General features: G+C 32.4%; 3 protein-coding genes across 3 annotated transcripts; 1 reads left to right on the top strand and 2 right to left on the bottom strand.

Moving 5' to 3' along the window:
* Positions 1-621: 621 nt before the first annotated feature.
* Positions 622-1,915, bottom strand: LOC111797269 (60S ribosomal protein L18a-like). Its single transcript, XM_023680227.1, has 4 exons — positions 1,810-1,915; positions 1,515-1,630; positions 1,251-1,314; positions 622-1,156 (listed from the first exon to the last, which is right to left on the bottom strand). Exons 1-4 carry the CDS (start codon positions 1,822-1,824, stop codon positions 815-817), a joined length of 537 nt encoding a protein of 178 aa, XP_023535995.1. The 5' UTR covers positions 1,825-1,915; the 3' UTR covers positions 622-814.
* Positions 1,916-2,206: 291 nt separating this feature from the next.
* On the bottom strand, positions 2,207-5,164 carry LOC111797268 (4-hydroxyphenylpyruvate dioxygenase-like). Its single transcript, XM_023680225.1, has 2 exons — positions 3,925-5,164; positions 2,207-2,970 (listed from the first exon to the last, which is right to left on the bottom strand). The coding sequence occupies exons 1-2, from the start codon at positions 5,124-5,126 to the stop codon at positions 2,733-2,735; spliced, it is 1,440 nt and encodes a 479-aa protein (XP_023535993.1). The 5' UTR covers positions 5,127-5,164; the 3' UTR covers positions 2,207-2,732.
* Positions 5,165-13,191: 8,027 nt separating this feature from the next.
* On the top strand, positions 13,192-17,346 carry LOC111797654 (probable transcription factor KAN4). Its single transcript, XM_023680721.1, has 5 exons — positions 13,192-13,642; positions 13,768-13,844; positions 14,760-14,905; positions 16,091-16,178; positions 17,046-17,346. Exons 1-5 carry the CDS (start codon positions 13,513-13,515, stop codon positions 17,289-17,291), a joined length of 687 nt encoding a protein of 228 aa, XP_023536489.1. The 5' UTR covers positions 13,192-13,512; the 3' UTR covers positions 17,292-17,346.
* Positions 17,347-17,789: the final 443 nt, after the last annotated feature.

Raw genomic sequence — 17,789 nt, 5'->3', positions numbered from 1 at the left:
AGATAATTCAACTCCAACTAATTTTAAAAAACAATCCATAAACCAATTTTAAAAAACAATCCATATGCCAATTCAACCAACTCAATTTCACTGACACAAATAGGTGTCAGGGAGAAAATTGAGTCATGAGGATTGACAGGGCTAACGGCTAGTTTTCGGTTCCGTGATATCCTTCCCGATATCACCCAGTCATTCTTGATGCATTTGCCTAATTGACTTATTGGATCATTAGCAATAGTCATTATGGATGCATTTTCCCAATTGACACGGAATTACCGATAGACTTATTGGATCATTAGCAATCCTTTCCCAATTGACACGGAATTACCGATAGACTTATTGGATCATTAGCAATCCTTGATTGGTCATTGGGGATCTCTAGAAAATCTCTTGAAAAAATCTCTTGAAACAAAAATGAACGGGGCTAAGCGACCAAACCTTGGTTTGATCAAGATCATCCCAATTTAGTTGGATTCGATTGGCAAGAGACAATATTACTTTTGAATTAGGCCAAACTCATAAGAGAAGAAAATTTTACTTCAAAAAATCAAACCACGCATGATTGAAATGTTTTGAGACCAAATACCAAATAAAACAATTCAAGACTGCAATTTCCAACACTTAAGAAACAAACCCTCAAAAATTTGCTTTAAATTAATCCAACCAAAATTGTCAAACTCACCTCACACCCAAAGCAGAGGAACTTGTAATTGTGCTAGAAAAACAAAAGGTTTTTTGTGCAGAAATTTAATCTACTTCTCCAAGTTTCTATAAACTACCCATATCAAAGAAGAGAGGTCAAAGATGAGAAGAATTACATGAACAAGTTAGGCCTAGATGCCTTGTATGTCGTCCTGAGCTTCCTGGTGGGTGGCCTCACCTTCTTAAACACCAAGGGGAATTTGATCTTTGAGTCATGGAACTGCTTCGTACTTTCCCTCTTGCAGAGCTTTGCAGGAACAGTCGCTGTCTTAATGATTTGGATGCAGGGGCTCCTAACCCGATGACGCGAAGCCATCTCGGTATACATCTGCTCGACAGCACCGTTCAATGTCGTATCCCGATACTCCTTGTACATGTTGTGGTAACCAGTTCGGCTCTGATACCGCAGCCAAATGCCATAGTTATTGATCTTGGTTGGGTTCTTCTCAAAGATCTACAAATTGCAATATGAACGCGAGAAGATTATTGATTGTATTATGATTTAGAACATGGAGCAACGTAAGAAGGAACTAAGCGAGTAATAATACCTCATTAATGGCAAGAATTTGACCATTGCTCTTCTTAACTTTCTTCAACTTCCTCAAAAAGTACCTATCCAGATGCAAGGATCAAAAGAATAGGGATTCAAGCTACACAGATTCCTTCAAAATCTCCTCGTGAATTTGTAGACAAAATCACGTCGAAAACAACAAATCCACTAATAACGATTCAAACTCTCGTTCTTCCGCTACATTTTCTCCCGAACAACTAAACAAAACGATAGATAAACATTGACGGATTGAAGAACATACCAGAACTTGGATTTGGCGCGGACCTCGTTGGTAGCCCAAAGCTTCATTCGATAGATCTTCGGATGCTCATCCGCTTCAGAAGGAAGAGCCCTCCCCACAACCTGGTACTGATGAAACTGCAAAAGAGAAAAGATAATGAAAAAAACAGATCAAAGTCTAGCAAATTCACTTCCAATTGGGAGAAGCGAATCCAATGAACAACTAGAACGCATTCTTATCAGAGAAGAAAATGTTACAAAAAAAATTACGGAAAAGAAAATTCAAATCGAGAAGATTTGAGTGTTCATATTCTTACTCTGAATGTGACCATCTTGAACTCGAGGATCTGAGAGAGATCGGCACCGGTGCTTCGATTTGATCCTCTCGATGCTGCAAAGCTTTTAGACTCGTGTTGAGAGAACGAAGTAAAACCCTAAAGTGCTACTCCACAACTGGGCCGAACAAGTGTCTAACCGGCCCGGCCCATTTGAAATGTCTGAATTATTCATTTGTGTCATGTTCAAATGTATATGAATTTCAATTTAATTTCAATTTAATTTACTGGTATAAACTTATAGTTCAGGCTTAATTTCAATTTCATCTTCGAATGTATATGAATTTCAATTTAATGTCAAACAAAGTCAAATTTAACATATAAATTTTGTATTAACAAAAAAAATCTCAAATTAACACGAGAGATTTTAGTCGTCCAATTAAATACTAATAAAGTACGTGTTAAATCATGTTGATGTCGAGTTGAGCTAAAATAGTTGCATACATTATCGTTCGTTAGACTAGATAGAGAATTGCTAAACCTATAGTAATTTGATGTACCTCATTAATTGGAGCGAAAAAGAGCGTGTCTCGTCCATACCCTCCACGTATGGTCGGTGTTCCTCCTCGTCTCACCCCTAGGAGACTGACCTATGAAGTTCGGGGTCGCTCCATAACATAAATAACAAAACATATATATATATATATACACTAAAATAGAAAATTTAACACTAAAAATAAATTCGAAACTTTTAAATCAGTAGGGATCATCTCTATCCACCAGAACACCAACCCTTCACTCACACTCCCTAATCTGCTCATCCGCTCTATTTGACTCTTTCGCTTCGTTCCGAACACCGACTCGTACAATGGTAACAAAAACCATTTCCTCGTTGTTCACCCGAACCAACAAATTCAACCTGCTCTTGCTCGTCCCGACATTTAGAATTCAGGGCACCATCTTATCTAGGGTAGCGGTGAGCTTGGACGGTTAGTGTTTGGGTTTGATGTTATAATATTGGATGGAGCTGGTTCAGCCACTGGCTTGGGTTCAAGTGTCATCTCGTATTCCTCGATGGATTTGAAGAGCTCCGAGAAGTTTCCTTTTCCAAAGCCACCACACCCTCCTTTCTGATACACTTTACCCTCATCATCCTTCATCATGCATCCCACTCTCTGGATTATCTCAATAAATATGGTGGGTCTGCACACAAATATGTATATGAACTTATGAGCTATATGGATTAAATCTACCAACACATAAACAAAATATCACGTACTACAGCTTTGATTGGTTAGAAACACCTATGCCTACAGATCTATGCTACCACTGACGGGATCATCATCGACCTCGAGAAAACAGGACAATTTCTATGAGATCTCGTATTGGTTGGGAGGAAATTGAAACATTTCTTATAAGGGTGTGGTAACCTCTCCCTAGCAGATCAAGGGAAACTCAGAAGAGAAAGCACAAAATATACAATATCTACCGGTCGTGGGTTTGAGTTGTTACAAATGGTATTAGAGCTAGACATTAGGTGGTGGCAGTGTGCTAGTGAGGACGCTAGCCCCGAAGGGAGTGGAGTGTGAGATCACACATTAGTTGAAGAGAAGAATGAAGCATCATTCCTCGTAAGGGGTGTAGAAACCTTTCCGTAGCACAACCTTGAGAAAAAGCCTAGAACGGAAAGCCAAAAGAGAACAGTATTTGCTAGGTGTGGGCTTGGACGGTTACAATTTCATTACGACATTTGCAGCTCAAGAGTGAAGGAAGCCTGGGAGGGAAAGCCCAAAGAGGAAGCTAGGCCTAAAAAGGAACATATATGCTGGTTGTGGACTTGAGCCGTTACAATTTCACTACGGGCTTTGCAGCTCAAAAGCGAAGTAAACCCGGAAAGGAAAGTCCAATAAGGGAAGCACGGAACGGAAAACCCTTCCTACGGAGACAATACCTGACCGGTGTGGGCTTGGACTATTACAATTTCGCTAAGAAATTTGCAGCTCAAAAGCGTATAGGGAAGCAATCCAGCAATGTTATATACAGAGACTACAACTATGAAGATATAATATGGAAAAATTCAGCAAAATTTTGAAGTAGTAATGAAGATAGCAGAAGAAAAAACGCCATGGTTTTTAAGAGAAGCAATTAACCACGTACCGATCTCCCACAGGTTTGGTGAAGATCTGAAGCAAAGTTCCTTGATCATCTCTATCCACCAGAATCCCCAATTCTTCACACTCCTTAATCTGTTCATCCGTCAGCACATCTCCCGCCCTGCTCTTCAGATTCTTGTAATACGTCGGTGGCGGCGACGGCATGAACTCGAATCCACCACCGCCACTTTGCTTCCTCATCTCCCTCAAGGTTCTGAAAATATCCTCACTCATCAATGCCAAATGCTGAACTCCTGCTCCTTCATTGTGCTCCAAATACGTCTGGATTTGACTCTTTCGTTTCGTTCCGTACACAGGCTCGTTTAATGGTAGCAGAACCGTTTCCTCATTGTTCGCTAGAACCACCGAATTCAATCCGCTCTCGCTCGTCCCCACATCCTCCGCGGTGAACTCTGCAAACTCGTGGAATCCAGTAAATCCTTTCAAGTAAGAGACCGTCGGTCCCAACTCCGGCACATTTCCGACTGCATGGTCCAGTTTTCGAATCCCGAAATCGAGCGGATACGAAGAAATCTCCTCCATGGCCTCGAATTTTGGCAAGAACCATACGTCTGGTTGATTCTCGCCATCATCGCCAGGAACAGGATTTTTATAGCTAATGTAACGCAAAACGACGTCGCCGTACAAGTGGACTTCAGAGAGAACGGCGCGATTTTCGAGAACAATCGGAGGGCACGAAAGTTTCGCGCCGTGTGCGACGCTGGTTCTGAATGCGATCTCGGCGTCCTCGACCTCTAGAGCGATTGCTCGAACGCCTAATCCGTGGCTACCGGCGAACGCGCGGCAGGCGGAATGGTCGAAACTAGGAATCGAAGCAGTAGATTCCGGACTGAGGTTTGCGGCGGCAGCAATGTAGGGCGAATAAGGTGCGGTGAGGAGGAAGCAAAGCTGGCCGGAGCGGAGAAGATAAGAAGCATGAGTCATATTTCCAGTGGAGAGATCCGATTTAGCCACAATCGGCATACCGAGACCCCAGGAGAATCTCTTAGCGGCGTTCGTAGCATCGGTGCACCAGAACTCAATGTGATGGAACCGCTTAACCTTAAACCGATCCGACTTCGGATTCGTTCGAACGAAGTTCCTGAATCCTTTAAGCGTGAACTCCGACTCGGCAGTGATTCCATCCGTCGCCGTCGTCGCCACCGCCTCCGTCAGAGCTCTGGCCTTTTCGACATCTTTCCTCATGGCGCTGCTTCAGTGTTTCTTCTTCTTCTTCTTTGTGTGTTGTGGAAATGGAAATATCCCGTGGATCACGGGAAGATCATATACAAGGGGTGACCTTTTTCCACGTGGCGTCTTATAATTGGCACACATTGTTTCTCTAATAGCTGCCTTGACACGTGGGCCTAAGTTGTCTGGAATACCGACGTGGCAAGTATTACCGAATGCCAGGACGTACTCAGGCAAAAGAATTTTTTGGCGCGTTGGCGCGTGGTGTCAGTACCGTGACGGAGAAATTTATGAGTCCGTGAGAAAAAAAAAAAAAAAAAAAAAAAAAAAANAATATTTGCATTAAATTTTTTTATATAATATCTTTTTATAAAATTTAAAATCAAAACGATTAACCGTCTATTATAAAGTTTCCATTTATATCTGAACCTCGGATCGTCCAATATAACGACATTTATATACATTCGTAACGTTGAAACGAAGGATTCTCGATGGCAAACTAAACCGATTGCAGCTCATTTAAGCTTCTATTCGTCGTCTTCCCCTCCTTTGCTTGATTTCACTAATCATCCACAGATAATAATCTATTAGTGAGATATGGGAGAATGCTCTCGAGATCAATATTGGAAGCAATCAGTAACTCTAGGCTAACCTCTCGATAGACGATACATTCTCTCGTTTGATTTAGGTATTAGATAGAGTACGTTAAACTAGCATCATATCGGTGTGTCGTATTAGGCACCAATTCATCCCTTATTTGACCTAAAATTGAACCGAAACATCGTAGGCGTTACAATATTGATATACTTAAATTTATCACAACCCGTCAACTTAAAATTCAATATACATAGAATTAACCTTAAAATCATAAATCATCAACAACCGTCAATCAATAAATTCATGACCTTGATCGACATTGAAACAAGTATCTTGATGATACCTTGCGAGAATAATAAAAATTAAAAATTAAAAATTAAAATTTTCAAATACATTACCAAATTAGAACACTACAAAATGTGGGTTCGATTTTTTATTCATATCCTATTGGGCTTTTTATTTTGTTATTGGGCCTATTGGGCTTAGGAGAAATGGGCCTCCCCAATACTTAGTTGATGAGTAGTGGCATTTTGGTCATTTTGATCAAAATGGAAATTTGGATGAGTTTAGAAGTTGGAAGGAGAGTTACCTAATAATTAGTTGATGAGTAGTGGCATTTTGGTCATTTTACAATCCCACTTGCTCAATTTTTTATTTATTTATTTCAAAGTGGAAAGTTTGACAAAGTTGGAGGAGCAGTTGAGGCAGAAAATTTTGATGCAAAGAATATTATATTATAAAATAATAATAAATAAATAAATACTTATATTTTGACTAAAATCATATTTAAAAAATAATAATTTTTAAAACCTTTTATTTTAGATACAAACTTCTTGATATTTTAATTTTTATATATTTTTAAAACTTTTTTTTTTCTTCTCAATTTATTAAAAACTATGAAATTTATTCAATTAATTTTTAAAAAATTCACTAATAAACCCTAATTTTTCAATAAGTCTAGACGTTCGACCACTTTACTGTATGGTTGCCCGTCCCCTAAATTTATAGAAATAAGTCTAAATGTTCGACGACTTTAGTACTATATGTCAGTCGCAGTAATAATGATCATTATGACGGGTCATTCTTTCTTTAAAATTGTCGTATATAAATTATAATTAGTTAAAAGAATAAAAAAAAAATGGTAATTACGAGAAGAAATTAAGAAATTTGAGCTATATACCGAATTAAATATAGGGCTAAAAAATCTTAAAGGTAGGCGCCGAATATGCATAGTAATATCTTCCATTAAAATGGTGGCATATGCATGAATTTGCAACCAAAAGTCTTCCATCAAAATCAAACTTTTTTTTTTTTATTTTTTTTGTGTTTTCTTTTTTTCAAAAGGTGCATTTATTCTACAAAATGTAATAAATGTAAATAAAAATATAGATTATCAAATTCTCACCATTTTTAAGAGCATTATTTTTTAAAAAATTTAATTTATTCTAATTTGATCATAAATTTTTAATATTTATTATTTTAATTATAGATTATAATTTGTTAAAATTGATTTAAAAAATAAAAACTAATTAAAATAGTTATTATTTTAATTTAAATAGTAAACTAATTTCGACCAAAATAATAGAATAAATTTTTATTTATTTTTAAATACAATAATATACTAATAAAGAAAATACTAATTTAGAGAATGATTATGGGTTTATAATAAATGAATACTATCTCACTCGTACGAAGTATTTTGGGAAGCACAAAACAGAGTCACAAGAGCTTATATTGAAAGCGAACAATATCATATCATTGTGAAGAGTCGTGTTCATCTAACTTATATATTATTCAACTTATCGAAATTTTCCTTATGACAAATTTTGTCGGAAACTTTTTGTCAACAATAATTACGACTCTGTCCCTCTCTTGTAATTTCAATCCAAACACAAATTTTAAGTTTAAAAAGCACGTGTTCGATAGGCTTGTATCACGTTTTCCTTTCTTTCTCTATTTTCGTTTTTTTCGCACCTAAAAAAAGCAACTTATTAACTTTTTCCATTTTTGTATTTTAATATATATATATATATAACAAAATAAAAATAATTTGGCATCAAAATCAAAATTTTTATTTTTATTTTATCATTAACATTTAATTAAAATTAAACAATTAATTTCAAAATAAATAAATAAATTAATTAATTAAAACAACGATGTATTATAGATTTATTTATTTTTGTGGGAATAAAACTCTAATTTACTTAATATTTTAATTCAATTTAAATTTTAACAACCCTATATTTGTACTCGTGTTTTTTTAAATTAAATTTTTTTTTATCTTTAAATTTGGAATTGGTCGGTTGTGGAAAAAGAACAAAAATCTAATTTATTTTTCCTTGACTTATATATAAATAATATTTTATTTTATTTCATTAAAATATAATTAATAATTCATTAATTATTAACACCATTAAAAAATAGATCAATAATTTATTAAAATAATAATAATAATAATAATTCGTTTTTAATTAAAATTAATCCACTAGCTATTTGTTTACTACAATATCTAATTATGGTAATATTTTTTTTAATTAATAAAAAAATAATTCTTTTAAGAAAATTTCAAAAGTAGTCAGAGTTTTCAAAGGGCTAACAACGTTTTTTTGCTGCTTATTTCACATTCTTCCCACCTTTTATTTTATTAAAACATTACCCAATATTTATGTAATTTTTTAAATTATTTTTTATTATTATATTTAAATTAATAATTAATATTTTATTTATTGAATACGCTCAGATTAATTAATTTTTTGCATTCTAATTATACAAAATTTTGGACGATATTATTTAATGTTCGATTCTAATAATTTTGTCGTTTTAATTATGGTTAATTAAAAAATATATTTTTAACTACAATAATTAAAATAAATAAATAATTATGTTGGTTTGGATAATTAATTACATTACCGTAATTATTATTATTTTTTACTAAAAAGGTACATATTTTTCTAATTGAAAGTGAAATATAATAATTTCAAAAGGTTAGAATGTTATATTCAAAGGAATTTAATTATTTCTTTATTTAATATGATATTTTTTTTTTCAAAGTTAATTAATATTTGTCCTCTTAAAACCCTTTAACATTAAATGCTCCTCCAGCATTCCATTAAAAAAAGAAGCAAAAAAATTATTGAGTTGAATTTATTGGTATTTATAATAATAATAATAATATTGAAATTCATTCAATTAAAGCAAAAAAATCAAAATTCAAATGTATATGAAAATTCATAGTCATTTATCTTTAAATATATATAATTAAATATACACAAATTTCAATATCTTACTATTATTAAATTTGTCTTATCCAAAATTATACTTAAAATATTCTTTAATTTTTTTTTAATAATATATATTTATAATTTTTTTTTACGTGTAAAAAAGTCAAAATTCTCTCGAAAGACGTTTCTTTTAAAAAAATTACGATTTCATCAATGATGTGTAAGATTTTATAAAAGTCAGATTACGAAGCTAATTATTATATTACGAGAAAATTAATTATAAAAAATCATATAAAATGAAAAAAAAAATATTATTGGAAATAATTGTTTTTTTACAATATTTGTTATCTTAAAACCCTTTAACATAATATATATATATATATATATATATATTAATTAATTTATATTTGTTGCAATAAATGTGTAAAAGGGTGGTCAAAAGGTTGAATTAGTCAATCGAATTAATAAAATTAAATTTTGTAAGTTTCTCACCAATTGGCAATCAAATGGAAAAGGCATAAATAATTGGTGCAACTTTTCATGACAACTCACTTTGGAAATGAATGACCGTTGAAAAATCTTGTGATTTTTTTTAAATATATTTATGGTAATAATAAGGTTTTTTTTTTTTTTTTTAATTTAATTTATTGTAGGATCTATTTTAATAATGAAAGTGTTATAAACGAAAGAATAGTTAACGTATATCAGGTTTTAACCTAATCATATAATATATAGTTATTTTTTTGGATGGGAGATTGTATTTATAATTAAACGAGCAAAACTAGTAGTGTTTGGAGGTTGGATTAGGTCCGGTTGACCAAATTCAATTGGTCGACATCTCAAATAATTTTTATTCAATAATAAATTTGACTCAAACCAACTATAAAATATTTGGGTTTGGATAGTTCGAGTTGTTCGAGTCCTTTATTAAAAATATATTTTTATTTATTTTCAAGCATTTAATTAAGTTTTACAACTCTATCGCCTTTTAAAATAAAAATGATGTATATATAAGTGAAAATGTATTTTAAAAAATTACTAATAAATTTAGGTTATTTTAGTTCGACCCGACCCAAAATAAGTTTACAATCCAACTCAAATCATACGAATTGAGGTTGGTTGATCAAGTTTTTTGGGTTATCGGGTTTTTTTGAATATATGTAAGTAAAATTATGGAGGATACACGTGAAAAAGTTGTCGAAGTGGGATGATTGATCGTATTACAGTGTGAATATAAACGTACGTGTTAGATGTCAATCTAATCATTATAATAAAAAAGGTTTGTTTACGAGATCAAAAGGACATGACCGAAGATCCTACATTTGTATGGACATAGACGTAATCGATGTCGGCTCAACCATATAAGACATTAAAAAAAAAGGAAATTTTTGGAAGTGAAAGGCTAAATGTTTTTCTTAGGTTTTGAAATGGGAGAGATGGGTACAAAAGTAGGCACCGTCTTTAATTGACACACCAAATTTTTGATAGACAAAAAAAAGGAGAATTTGATCACTTTCTTTTAGTTTACGCCTTTGACTTCTAATTTCCCACCTTTTTTTTTTATTTTTTATTTTTTAATTTTAGTGTTTTAAAATTATTTTATTCAATTTGGAGACTAGAAATATTTATTTTAAAAATTCACCACTAGCAGATATGGTCGGTTTTGACATTAAAAAAATATATTAGGAAGAGAATTCCATATACTTGTAAGGAAGGGATCCCATCGAGCGTCATCGCTGGTACATTGCCCGATGTGCACGGAATGCTTCATTCTCCAACCGATGTGGGCCCTCGTAATCCTCCTGCCTTGGGGGCCCAATCAACGTCTTTGTTGGCACAACGCTCAATGTCTAGCTCTGATATTGTAACATCCCAAGTTTATCCCAGACTATAAATATTTATTTTAAAAATTCACAACTAGATATTGTCGGTTTTGACATTAAAAAAATATATTAGGAAGAGATTTTCACATACTTGTGAGTAAGGGATCCCATCGAGCGTCATCGCTGGTACATTGCCCGATGTGCACAAAATGCTTCATTCTCCAACCGATGTGGGCCCTCGTAATCCTCCTGCCTTGGGGGCCCAATCAACGTCTTTGTTGGCACAACGCTCAATGTCTAGCTCTGATATTGTAACATCCCAAGTTTATCCCAGACTATAAATATTTATTTTAAAAATTCACAACTAGATATTGTCGNAATTATGGAGGATACACGTGAAAAAGTTGTCGAAGTGGGATGATTGATCGTATTACAGTGTGAATATAAACGTACGTGTTAGATGTCAATCTAATCATTATAATAAAAAAGGTTTGTTTACGAGATCAAAAGGACATGACCGAAGATCCTACATTTGTATGGACATAGACGTAATCGATGTCGGCTCAACCATATAAGACATTAAAAAAAAAGGAAATTTTTGGAAGTGAAAGGCTAAATGTTTTTCTTAGGTTTTGAAATGGGAGAGATGGGTACAAAAGTAGGCACCGTCTTTAATTGACACACCAAATTTTTGATAGACAAAAAAAAGGAGAATTTGATCACTTTCTTTTAGTTTACGCCTTTGACTTCTAATTTCCCACCTTTTTTTTTTATTTTTTATTTTTTAATTTTAGTGTTTTAAAATTATTTTATTCAATTTGGAGACTAGAAATATTTATTTTAAAAATTCACCACTAGCAGATATGGTCGGTTTTGACATTAAAAAAATATATTAGGAAGAGAATTCCATATACTTGTAAGGAAGGGATCCCATCGAGCGTCATCGCTGGTACATTGCCCGATGTGCACGGAATGCTTCATTCTCCAACCGATGTGGGCCCTCGTAATCCTCCTGCCTTGGGGGCCCAATCAACGTCTTTGTTGGCACAACGCTCAATGTCTAGCTCTGATATTGTAACATCCCAAGTTTATCCCAGACTATAAATATTTATTTTAAAAATTCACAACTAGATATTGTCGGTTTTGACATTAAAAAAATATATTAGGAAGAGATTTTCACATACTTGTGAGTAAGGGATCCCATCGAGCGTCATCGCTGGTACATTGCCCGATGTGCACAAAATGCTTCATTCTCCAACCGATGTGGGCCCTCGTAATCCTCCTGCCTTGGGGGCCCAATGAGCGTCTTTGTTGGCACAACGCTCGATGTCTAGCTCTGATACTGTAACATTTCAAGTTTATCGCTAGCCGATATTGCCCTTTTTGGGTTTTTTCTTCAAAGGTTTAAAAATGCGTCTAGTAAGAGGAGGCTTTCACACACTTGTAAAGGATGGATGGTTCTCCCATTTGTAACAGGTCAAACCCACTACTACCAGATATTGTCTCATTTGACCTGACGTCAATTTCAAAACATGTTTACTATGGAGATGTTTCCACACTCTTTAAAGGAATGTTGCGTTTCCCTCTCCAACCTGGAAGACTTCACAATGGCTCGAGTTAATAAAACTATTTTCGTATTAATATATTTTTGTATTTGTTCAAATTATTTATTAAAATTTGAGATTTTAAGTACAGAACAAAGATGTAAATGGATAAACTCATGAAATCGAGGTTCAATCTCTCATTTTCACAATTTTATATTAAAAATAATAGTTTAATTCACCATTCAAGGTCCCACGTCCTCGCTAGCACTCGTTCTTTATTTTCAAATTGATGTGAGATCCCACCAAATCCACCCTTCTTCGTGGCCTAGCGTCCTTACTGGCACACCGCCTCGTGTCTAACCCCTTCGGGGAAGAGCTTCCTCGCTGACACATAATCCGGTGTTTGACTCTGATACCATTTGTAACGCCCGAGGTTCACCGGTAGCAGATATTGTCCTATTTAAACTTTCTCTTTCGGGCTTTCCCTCAAGGCACCCATGTAAAGGGGTGTTTCATTCTCCTCCCCAACCAGAGTGGATATCACAATTAATATGAAATAAAAATATAATAATTTGGCAAAATACAAATTTTTATTTTTTTTTAATAATGTAGTCTAAATTCTAAAAATTTGTTGTAAATAAATATTTACTAAAAAAAGGTTTTTTTTTTAAAAAAAAAAAGAATTAAAAAATGCTTAAAGCATTTATTAAGTATGGAGGGAAATTTTCAAAAAGATGGTAGCTAAAGCATTAAATTAAATATATATATATATATATATATATATTAAATACGAAAGGAATTTTTCAAAATGAATTATAAGACCGAATATAAAAGGAGAAAAACATGAAAAGGAAGTTCATAAAAACTACGTAGTGTGAAAGTCTAGGGCGTTAGACTAGAGAGGATTTTCGGTTTCCGCTTTCCACAATTGCTGCTTCCCGCCTCAGATTATCTCTTCGCTTCGATTTCTGTGAGCTCCATAGACGAATTTGAGGAGAATTTCAGAGTTTATGCCGTCTTCATCTGATTTTATATAGCGATTATATCGATCGGTCGATCGATTTCCTCTTCGTCTTCATCTGATTTTATATAGCGATTATATCGATCGGTCGATCCATTTCCTCTTCGTCTTCATCTGTTTTTGTATGACGATTCAGTATTCTTCTGCAACAAGTAATCATCATAGTTAGATTTCTTCGTTTTTCGGCAAAAGAAGATGAAATCCTGTTCATCGGAGAGAATCGGAGTTCGACAGTATAATAAATCGGAACTGCCGCGGCTGCGGTGGACGCCGGAGCTTCATCGGTACTTCGTTCAGACCGTCGAGATCCTTGGCGGAAGAAATCGTAAGTTGTATTTATTAGGTTTGTTTACTTTCATCACGCTTTGAAACAGAAAACTGTTTCAGAGAGAGTGTATGCGTCCGTATTGGAATCTTGATTGCTTTTTTCTGAAATCTGACTTGTTGCAGAAGCAACGCCGAAAAGAATCCTGCAAATGATGGGAGTGAAAGGACTGAAGATATCACACATAAAGAGCCATTTACAGGTGCTTTTCAATTAAATTTTGATAAACGCTAATTTTCCATCGCTATCGTTGGCACGAGTGATTATTTCTTTTTATTACGGTTACATTTTCTCGTCAATTCATTAAAAAAAAAAAAAAAAAACCTCTCCGATTTTTTAAAATCTATTTATAGTTCCGGTATGATCATGCTTGATTCAGTATTTGGATGGTGAATTGATACCAAAACAAATACAGACGAATTAAGGTCTTGTTTGATTATGTCTTATTTAATCCTTCAACTGGATGTTTCCGTTTACAATTTGGAGTTTGTGACTTGTATAACCTGTTAGAGTCTGCTGATCTCATAAACCTACCACAAATCATAGTTTTAAAAAAGAATAAGCACATTTTATACGGGATCTATACAAGCCAAGCATGTTTGTTAAGTAGATTTGAACTTTCTAACTCCTAATTACACAAACTCAAATTTGATTTGTTAAACCTAATGAGCCGAGCATGATCTGTAATGAAAAGTATTTTCATAACCGGAAAAGACAAATTATAAATAAAAAAATTCCGAGAAACTTATTCAAATATTTGAATCAAGCCGTGTAAACTCTCTCTCTAAATGTGAAAATGGCATTAAGCCAAACAGACTACAACGATAAGAATAGTAGTAGCTTCCTAGGTAGGATTTGAACATTGTATTAATTAAGTTTTGGTTAGGTACATTCCATACAGCGGGAGAGAAAAGTAGGCTTTAAATTCAATTAAATATGAAAATAAAGACAAAAGAAGTAGAATCATTACGAGTTCGTGCATGGCGACGCTACTCATTTTTAATCATGAGTCGTAAATAACCATTATTCTTTGTGAGTGTGTACATAGCTTTTTGTATTCTAGTAAAATTGCTGTTCTTCATTATTTATTTATTTATTATCTATCCATTTTGGGCAGATGTACAGAAGTATGAAACTAGAGCAGGGCAGTAGCAGTAGGTTCGAGGATGTAGTGCTGAAACAAGCCACGAAGCAGACAAGAGGAAGAACGCTGCACTCTTCTGATATCAAAATCTTCTTATCTTCGGTCTCCTCTTCAAGTGGGTATGTTCATCAATTTTCTTCCTCTAATCATTTACTGCCGTTATAATGACCGTAAAAATCGTTTCATTTTGTTTGCGGGAGTTTAATAATCATCGGGACTTTGTTTGATGACTTTTTTTTATTTTTTTATTTTTTTATTTATTATTATTTAAAATTTAATTTATAAAGACTTTTTATTCACTTTTTCTTTTTCATTTTGTTATAATAATTTTAAAAATCAAGTAAAGTTTTAAAAATTAAGAAATGTAGTTTTTTAAAAAAATTTAATTCAAATATTTTTTTTTTTAAGAAAGGAAAAAACGACCATAAAAAAATTGGAAAAAGTTGAGTACAAATTTCAATAACAGAAAGTCGTATCATAGTTTGTTTTCTATTTTTTTATTTTTCATTGTTGAAGGTTAAATTTATAATCTATAATTTTTTTTTATTTTGCTATCTTAAAATTTTTAGGGATGTTTTCAAAATTGAATTCAATAATTTAAAACTAAAAAAATTTAAGGAATCACAATCTTATTTAAAAAAATAAAACATTATAAAAAAATTAACGGTAGTTCAATATGAATTATGACATCTTTTTTTTTAATAAAATGGTTTTGTCGTATTTTGTAAGTATTTTTGTAAACTTCTACATATGTAGACCGTTATATACTATCGATTACATGCATGTAGCTTCAAAATTTTATTTAATTTATTTCGATCTAGCTTTTCTTCGACTCCTCCCCCTATCTTTTATTTATTTAATTTGTTTTGTAAAAATAAATTAAATATATAAACCGATAGGATGGGCAATGAAAAGTTGAAGACAACTAGATCGAAATAAATTAAATAAGTTTTGAAATACATGGAAAATATAACTTCTATCTTTGCATTTTTTTACAAATTATATAGCATGTATGTGAAAGTTAGATCAAACTATAGTTTAATCCCTCTTAATTTCTATATATAAAGGTGTAAAAATCAAAAGATAATTTAAAGTAAATTACTAATTGGATTATATAATGTTAGGTTGATTACGAAAGGTTTAAAGTATCCTTTTTTTTTTTTTTATAATGAAAACAGATATCTAATGTATTCTATTTAATTTATAGTAATAAAAAAATTACATGAAATTTAATTCTCTTGGTTTGTAACATGAACTTAATTAAATAATAGTATATAAAAAAATGTGTATTCAATACATTGCAGGACATTGAGAGAAGAAGAAGAGTTCAACGGAAGTAAAAGAGAACACAAATCTTCATCCATCATGAAGGACAGCATTATTTCTCAACAGGTAAGTAACGTTTCAAATTTTATTTGAAATATGGAATTCAATTTATTTTTTTCTAATTTTGAAAAAATCCCTAATACATCAGCCAATTAATTTGTGCTTTCTATATAACAAACTTCTAAAAATATTTTTATCTAAATCTAGAAACAAACAAGAAAACTTTATCACTTTGTTTTCAATGGCTTATGGCATGGACGGCATGTCATTGATCTCAAATATCCTTCCCAATATAACAAGAAAAGATTATCGCTTAATTGGACGTACAATCCTATACTTGGTAATTACGGATAATTTATTTTAAAATTTTAAGAACCATATAGACGCTAATTGATTTGAACTTTAAAAATACAAAAAATCTTATCAACCCATTGAATGAAATATTCTTTATATGGTAAAATTTTTATTAGCTTTTGATATTCTAGACATATTTGGTAACAATTAATATTACTATTATTTTAATTTTATGTTGGTTGCTTTTATACTCTTACCACTTCGATATTTTCGACCAGAAACAACCAGAAACAAAATGAAAAAATGTGTATTTAAAAGCTCAATTGTTTTGGTTTCATTCATATTAGTATCCCTGAACAGAAAAAATTCCCAGTTTTAGATTCTGAAAACCTAAAACAAAACTTTTAAATAACATAATTGGTTTTAATATGAAATTTAATTACTACAAATTTCAGAAATGCATAAAACCTAAAAAAACTAAACTTAAAATTAATCATTTAAGCTTTTTAATAACATAATTGGTTAATTTTAAATTTAATTACTTCAAATTTCAGAAATGCATAACACCTAAAAAAAAAACTGAACTTGAAATTAAACATTTAACCTTTTTATTTATTGATTTATTGGTTTATTTTGCAGGATTCAGATTCGTGCTTGCAAAGCAGAATGTCAGAAGAAATGTTAGACGACCAGGAGGAAGCATGTGACTGTGAACTGTCGTTATCCCTAAAACCCACTCGTTCTCCAATGACACGACAATTATGCGGCCAAGATGTAAGCAGCTCTTCCAATTCTACCTCCCCACAAATATACCAATTCAATTTTGTACAACTAAAACAATTTCCCCTTCCTCCCCACCTTACAAATTTGGACCTAACCATATGAAACCCCTCTTTCCCACTTTCCCATTAGATTCATAGCTTTTTAGCTATTTTAATTACCCTTTTTCTGTGGATTATTAGGTATTTTATTACACTTTTTGTGGATTATATTGTTTTGTTGTAATGTTCTATTTCATATTATATGTTTTAGTTACCCATTTAGTCTAATTTTTTTTTTTTTTTATATAAATATTATAAGACATTCCCAACATTTTTTAAAATTTAAATATTTTCTTAGACAACTAAAAATTCAATAACCTATTAGACACTTAAAAATTTAGGAACTAAATAGTAACGCAAAATCGAAAGAACTTTCTTAGACACAACTAAAAATTCAATAACCTATTAGACACTTAAAAATTTAGGAACTAACGCAAAATCGAAAGAACTTTCTTAGACACAACTAAAAATTCAATAACCTATTAGACACTTAAAAATTTAGGAATTAAACAGTGACGCGAGATCGAAAGAACTAAACAAAATTGACACAAATATATATAAG

This window comes from Cucurbita pepo, chromosome LG06 (genome assembly GCF_002806865.2).
Source record: "Cucurbita pepo subsp. pepo cultivar mu-cu-16 chromosome LG06, ASM280686v2, whole genome shotgun sequence".
Taxonomy (NCBI): domain Eukaryota; kingdom Viridiplantae; phylum Streptophyta; class Magnoliopsida; order Cucurbitales; family Cucurbitaceae; genus Cucurbita; species Cucurbita pepo.
The sequence above is the reverse complement of the archived record's forward strand: the minus strand, read 5'-3'. Positions and strand labels throughout refer to the sequence as shown.